The sequence below is a fragment of the Salmo salar genome, chromosome 12, assembly GCF_965601325.2.
Source record: "Salmo salar chromosome 12, fSalSal1, whole genome shotgun sequence".
Lineage (NCBI taxonomy): Eukaryota > Metazoa > Chordata > Actinopteri > Salmoniformes > Salmonidae > Salmo > Salmo salar.
This window is the reverse complement of record NC_138302.1, coordinates 13,989,718-13,997,500: the sequence shown is the minus strand read 5'-3', so window position 1 is coordinate 13,997,500 and position 7,783 is coordinate 13,989,718. Positions and strand designations below refer to the sequence as shown.

General features: G+C 44.1%; 1 protein-coding gene across 1 annotated transcript in view; it reads right to left on the bottom strand.

Annotated features, from left to right (window-relative positions):
• Positions 1–6,774, bottom strand: part of LOC106592740 (uncharacterized) — an 8,840-nt gene extending 2,066 nt beyond the window's left edge. Inside the window, exons 1-2 of the mRNA XM_014184067.3 lie at positions 6,242–6,774; positions 2,667–2,700 (exon numbers count right to left, since the gene is read on the bottom strand). Of these exons, the coding sequence (XP_014039542.2) occupies positions 2,667–2,700; positions 6,242–6,469 (262 nt within the window). The 5' untranslated portion in view covers positions 6,470–6,774. The remainder of the gene's footprint in view (positions 1–2,666; positions 2,701–6,241) is intronic.
• Between the last annotated feature and the right edge of the window lie 1,009 nt (positions 6,775–7,783).

Below are 7,783 nucleotides of genomic sequence, written 5' to 3'. Positions count from 1 at the left end.
TAATCAAGGACTGTGTTTACATCCCATTTCATTAGGACACTAATCAAGGACTGTGTTTACATCCCATTTCATTAGGACACTAATCAAGGACTGTGTTTACATCCCATTTCATTAGGACACTAATCAAGGACTGTGTTTACATCCCATTTCATTAGGACACTAATCAAGGACTGTGTTTACATCCCATTTCATTAGGACACTAATCAAGGACTGTGTTTACATCCCATTTCATTAGGACACTAATCAAGGACTGTGTTTACATCCCATTTCATTAGGACACTAATCAAGGACTGTGTTTACATTCCATTTCATTAGGACACTAATCAAGGACTGTGTTTACATTCCATTTCATTAGGACACTAATCAAGGACTGTGTTTACATCCCATTTCATTAGGACACTAATCAAGGACTGTGTTTACATCCCATTTCATTAGGACACTAATCAAGGACTGTGTTTACATTCCATTTCATTAGGACAGTAATCAAGGACTGTGTTTACATTCCATTTCATTAGGACACTAATCAAGGACTGTGTTTACATTCCATTTCATTAGGACACTAATCAAGGACTGTGTTTACATCCCATTTCATTAGGACACTAATCAAGGACTGTGTTTACATCCCATTTCATTAGGACACTAATCAAGGACTGTGTTTACATCCCATTTCATTAGGACACTAATCAAGGACTGTGTTTACATTCCATTTCATTAGGACACTAATCAAGGACTGTGTTTACATTCCATTTCATTAGGACACTAATCAAGGACTGTGTTTACATTCCATTTCATTAGGACACTAATCAAGGACTGTGTTTACATTCCATTTCATTAGGACACTAATCAAGGACTGTGTTTACATTCCATTTCATTAGGACACTAATCAAGGACTGTGTTTACATTCCATTTCATTAGGACACTAATCAAGGACTGTGTGTTTACATTCCATTTCATTAGGACACTAATCAAGGACTGTGTTTACATTCCATTTCATTAGGACACTAATCAAGGACTGTGTTTACATTCCATTTCATTAGGACACTAATCAAGGACTGTGTTTACATTCCATTTCATTAGGACACTAATCAAGGACTGTGTGTTTACATTCCATTTCATTAGGACACTAATCAAGGACTGTGTTTACATCCCATTTCATTAGGACACTAATCAAGGACTGTGTGTTTACATCCCATTTCATTAGGACACTAATCAAGGACTGTGTTTACATTCCATTTCATTAGGACACTAATCAAGGACTGTGTTTACATTCCATTTCATTAGGACACTAATCAAGGACTGTGTTTACATCCCATTTCATTAGGACACTAATCAAGGACTGTGTTTACATTCCATTTCATTAGGACACTAATCAAGGACTGTGTTTACATTCCATTTCATTAGGACACTAATCAAGGACTGTGTTTACATCCCATTTCATTAGGACACTAATCAAGGACTGTGTTTACATTCCATTTCATTAGGACACTAATCAAGGACTGTGTTTACATTCCATTTCATTAGGACACTAATCAAGGACTGTGTTTACATCCCATTTCATTAGGACACTAATCAAGGACTGTGTTTACATTCCATTTCATTAGGACACTAATCAAGGACTGTGTTTACATCCCATTTCATTAGGACACTAATCAAGGACTGTGTTTACATTCCATTTCATTAGGACACTAATCAAGGACTGTGTTTACATTCCATTTCATTAGGACACTAATCAAGGACTGTGTTTACATCCCATTTCATTAGGACACTAATCAAGGACTGTGTTTACATTCCATTTCATTAGGACACTAATCAAGGACTGTGTTTACATTCCATTTCATTAGGACACTAATCAAGGACTGTGTTTACATTCCATTTCATTAGGACACTAATCAAGGACTGTGTTTACATCCCATTTCATTAGGACACTAATCAAGGACTGTGTTTACATTCCATTTCATTAGGACACTAATCAAGGACTGTGTTTACATTCCATTTCATTAGGACACTAATCAAGGACTGTGTTTACATTCCATTTCATTAGGACACTAATCAAGGACTGTGTGTTTACATCCCATTTCATTAGGACACTAATCAAGGACTGTGTGTTTACATCCCATTTCATTAGGACACTAATCAAGGACTGTGTGTTTACATTCCATTTCATTAGGACACTAATCAAGGACTGTGTTTACATCCCATTTCATTAGGACACTAATCAAGGACTGTGTGTTTACATCCCATTTCATTAGGACACTAATCAAGGACTGTGTGTTTACATTCCATTTCATTAGGACACTAATCAAGGACTATGTTAACATTGAATTTTGGTAATTTAGCAGGTGCTCTTATCCAGAGCGACACCATATCCCCAATGCATCTCAGAGTTGTAGGGCTGATCTAGGATCAGTCTAGCCTTTTAGATAATAATGAATAAGATTACATGGACAGGTTGGACCTGATTGATGTAGGCCGTCATTGTAAACAAGAATTTGTTCTTAACTGACTTGCCTACTTAAATAAAGGTTAAATAAAAATGAAATATAAATCAACACTCCTACAATGGACAACTAATACAAATAGAAGAGAAGTCTAACATCATTCATTGTAACTACTTGATCTACATGACGTTTGGTTTAAAATGACAGTTGAAAGGTGATTGAACTTACCGGAGGTGAGTTGCAGGTAGGCCAAGTTCTGCATCTGAGGATGGGGAAGAAGAGTAGGGAGGACAGTTAGGAGGTTACACACCCTACATCTGTATGTAATGCACTACTCTGGCAACCTATTCCCTATGTAATGCACTACTCTGGCAACCTATTCCCTATGTAATGCACTACTCTGGCAACCTATTCCCTATGTAATGCACTACTCTGGCAACCTATTCCCTATGTAATGCACTACTCTGGCAACCTATTCCCTATGTAATGCACTACTCTGGCAACCTATTCCCTATGTAATGCACTACTCTGGCAACCTATTCCCTATGTAATGCACTACTCTGGCAACCTATTCCCTATGTAATGCACTACTCTGGCAACCTATTCCCTATGTAATGCACTACTCTGGCAACCTATTCCCTATGTAATGCACTACTCTGGCAACCTATTCCCTATGTAATGCACTACTCTGGCAACCTATTCCCTATGTAATGCACTACTCTGGCAACCTATTCCCTATGTAATGCACTACTCTGGCAACCTATTCCCTATGTAATGCACTACTCTGGCAACCTATTCCCTATGTAATGCACTACTCTGGCAACCTATTCCCTATGTAATGCACTACTCTGGCAACCTATTCCCTATGTAATGCACTACTCTGGCAACCTATTCCCTATGTAATGCACTACTCTGGCAACCTATTCCCTATGTAATGCACTACTCTGGCAACCTATTCCTTATGTAATGCACTACTCTGGCAACCTATTCCCTATGTAATGCACTACTCTGGCAACCTATTCCCTATGTAATGCACTACTCTGGCAACCTATTCCCTATGTAATGCACTATATTTTACCATTGGAGCTTACACACTTGTATTGTTGTGTGGACTTAAATCCTTAAACGGGTCATCTAGAGTTCAAACAACAAGGAAGTGGCCAACCCACCCTTTATTTGGTGAACGACTGAGAGAAGAGGCTAGAGAAATGTAACCACTAAAATGAATGGACAGAGCTATGAAGGCAAGGACTGACCATCCATGACATCTAAATGATACTCTGTAAAACAAGCTTATATTTTGAGTTCTGATGGGGAACTAGAAGTTGAAAAAAAAGCTCATTTAAGTTCCAATCTTCAAGAGTCAATGGGTAGTCCTATGTATCGTTGGTTTAAAAGTCCAAAATGGATGAACAGTCCACAGTCTGCAAACCGTCCACAGTCTGCAAACCGTCCACAGTCTGCAAACCGTCCACAGTCTGCAAACCGTCCACAGTCTGCAAACTGTCCACAGTCTGCAAACCGTCTACAGTCTGCAAACCGTCCACAGTCTGCAACAAACCGTCCACAGTCTGCAAACCGTCCACAGTCTGCAAACCGTCCACAGTCTGCAAACCGTCCACAGTCTGCAAACAGTCCACAGTCTGCAAACCGTCCACAGTCTGCAAACCGTCCACAGTCTGCAAACCGTCTACAGTCTGCAACAAACCGTCCACAGTCTGCAAACAGTCTACAGTCTGCAAACCGTCCACAGTCTGCAAACAGTCCACAGTCTGCAAACCGTCCACAGTCTGCAAACCGTCCACAGTCTGCAAACCGTCCGCAGTCTGCAACAAACCGTCCGCAGTCTGCAAACCGTCCACAGTCTGCAAACCGTCCACAGTCTGCAAACAGTCCACAGTCTGCAAACAGTCCACAGTCTGCAAACCGTCCACAGTCTGCAAACCGTCCACAGTCTGCAAACAGTCCACAGTCTGCAAACCGTCCACAGTCTGCAAACCGTCCACAGTCTGCAGTCTGCAAACAGTCCACCGTCTGCAAACCGTCCACAGTCTGCAAACCGTCCACAGTCTGCAACAAACCGTCCACAGTCTGCAAACCGTCTACAGTCTGCAACAAACCGTCTTCAGTCTGCAACAAACCGTCCACAGTCTGCAAACCGTCCACAGTCTGCAACAAACCGTCCACAGTCTGCAACAAACCGTCCACAGTCTGCAAACCGTCCACAGTCTGCAAACCGTCCACAGTCTGCAAACCGTCCACAGTCTGCAAACCGTCTACAGTCTGCAACAAACCGTCCACAGTCTGCAAACCGTCCACAGTCTGCAAACCGTCCACAGTCTGCAAACAGTCCACAGTCTGCAAACCGTCCACAGTCTGCAAACCGTCTACAGTCTGCAACAAACCGTCCACAGTCTGCAAACAGTCTACAGTCTGCAAACCATCCACAGTCTGCAAACAGTCTACAGTCTGCAAACCGTCCACAGTCTGCAAACCGTCCACAGTCTGCAAACAGTCTACAGTCTGCAAACCGTCCACAGTCTGCAAACAGTCCACAGTCTGCAAACCGTCCACAGTCTGCAAACCGTCCACAGTCTGCAAACCGTCCACAGTCTGCAAACCGTCCAGTCTGCAAACCGTCCACAGTCTGCAAACCGTCTACAGTCTGCAAACAGTCCACAGTCTGCAAACCGTCCACAGTCTGCAAACCGTCCACAGTCTGCAAACCGTCCACAGTCTGCAACAAACCGTCCACAGTCTGCAACAAACCGACTACAGTCTGCAAACCGTCCACAGTCTGCAAACCGTCTACAGTCTGCAACAAACCGTTCACAGTCCGCAAACCGTCCACAGTCTGCAAACCGTCCACAGTCTGCAACAAACCGTCCACAGTCTGCAAACCGTCCACAGTCTGCAAACCGTCCACAGTCTGCAAACCGTCCACAGTCTGCAAACCGTCTACAGTCTGCAACAAACCGTCCACAGTCTGCAAACCATCCACAGTCTGCAAACCGTCCACAGTCTGCAAACCGTCCACAGTCTGCAAACCGTCCACAGTCTGCAACAAACCGTCCACAGTCTGCAAACCGTCCACAGTCTGCAAACCGTCTACAGTCTGCAAACCGTCCACAGTCTGCAACAAACCGTCCGCAGTCTGCAAACCGTCCACAGTCTGCAACAAACCGTCCACAGTCTGCAACAAACCGTCCACAGTCTGCAAACCGTCCACAGTCTGCAAACGTCCACAGTCTGCAAACCGTCCACAGTCTGCAAACAGTCTACAGTCTGCACACCGTCCACAGTCTGCAAACCATCCACAGTCTGCAACAAACCGTCCACAGTCTGCAAACGTCTACAGTCTGCAACAAACCGTCCACAGTCTGCAAACCGTCCACAGTCTGCAAACCGTCCACAGTCTGCAAACCGTCCACAGTCTGCAACAAACCGTCCACAGTCTGCAACAAACCGTCCACAGTCTGCAAACCGTCCACAGTCTGCAAACCGTCTACAGTCTGCAACAAACCGTCCACAGTCTGCAAACAGTCCACAGTCTGCAAACCGTCCACAGTTTGCAAACCGTCTACAGTCCGTCTACAGTCTGCAAACCGTCTACAGTCTGCAAACCGTCCACAGTCTGCACCTCTAAAGGGAAAGCTAATTGATATATAGACCTACTTTTAGAATCAAAATAAACCGTTTTCATCCACAAACACATCCCTGTATTTTTTGTTCAGTCAGACAATAAACGTCATAATGCGTTATTAATAGTTACTGTACTAGTAGCTATTAGCTACTGTACTCACCTTGTACGCGGGCATGGACAGGGGCACGCCGTGGTGCGTCTCCGATGTACCTTGCATATCCACAACAGAAGGCTTAACCCCGATCTCTGACCGTAGCTCCACAAGAGCCAAAGTTCCCATGACAACAACTGTCGCCACCACCAGGAAGAGCAAAACGATAGAACCGACCAAGAAAACGTCCAGGCACCGTCCACGGGGGCGTGCGCTCTTCTGAGATTCCACATCCATCTAAGGTTCCCGGTGATCACAGAGTTCCAGAAGAAAACTGGAGTGTGTGTTTGTGTGTGTCGATCGCAGAAGCTGTACAGAATTATCCGTTTTACGAGTCGGTCAGAAGAACCGGGTCAGAAGAACTGTGCTAAGGTCCACTGCAAGAAAACAGGAGGACCCCAAAAAATGTGGCTAACCACGTTATGACTTCGGTTTACCGGTAAATTGTTTAATATCCAAATCGAACTGGATTGGGCTGCGTGTGGGCTATTACGTTCCTGCTCCGAGTTTGAAATGAAGCAAAACAACCCGTGTCTTTTTATACTACTCTGAGAGGCAGGGTGGCTTGAGATGCGAGACTAGAGAGAGGAAAATACGCGGAAGTCATGGGTTCGGGTTTCCCTCGCCCCCCCCCCCCCCCCTCTCGTCTCCTCCCTCCCCTCCTCTCCATTGCTATGACACGTTGTGTAGTGAAGCGTGAACTGAGCGCAGGAGCTGCCTGAGACTTTCCACTACTTCTTTCGGTTTGCGCAAGCGGAGCAGTACGGTGGGAAACAAGAGAGAGAGCGAGAGAGAGAGAGACGGAGAGAGAGAGAGCGAGATGGGGAGGGGAGAGAGAGAATGGGTAAAGAAATGAGAGACGGAGAGAGAAAGAGAGAGAGGGGGAGAGAAACGACAGAGTGAGAGAGAGAGAGCGAGAGAGAGGGGGAAGAAACAAGAGAGAGAGATGGAGAGAGGGGGGGAAAGAAACAAGCTAGAGAGAAAGAAAGAGCGAAAGAGAGCGAGAGACTCGCTTTGCGCAAGCAGAGCAGTACGGTGGGAAACAAGAGAGAGAGAGATGGGGAAGAAACAAGAGAGAGAGAGTGATGGCGACACTAACACTAACCCAGCCTAGCGTGGGACTACTTTTCCCCAGGATGTTGCTATTCCATCGTTACAAACCGTTATCTGTTGGTTCTATGGCAACCATCCAACAACTTAACCGTTTCCCTTGCTCTTTGTGGTCCAGGCCGGGTATCTGTAAAGCACTTTGTGACAATTGCTGATGTAAAAAGGGCTTTACAAAAAAAAAATTGATTGATTGGTTGATACAATAAATATTATTTGTCTTTGGCAAAGAAATAATGAAATAATAGTGTCATAAACTATTGATTATATTTGATTAATATGTAAACAGTTGTTGTTATTATTATGGTTTAGAGAGCATTTTGCTGGGTATATGTACTGGCATATTATTAATTCAGGATTCACCCATTCTGATTGAACACACACACACACACACACACACACACACACACATACATACACACACACACGGCGACACAGACACAC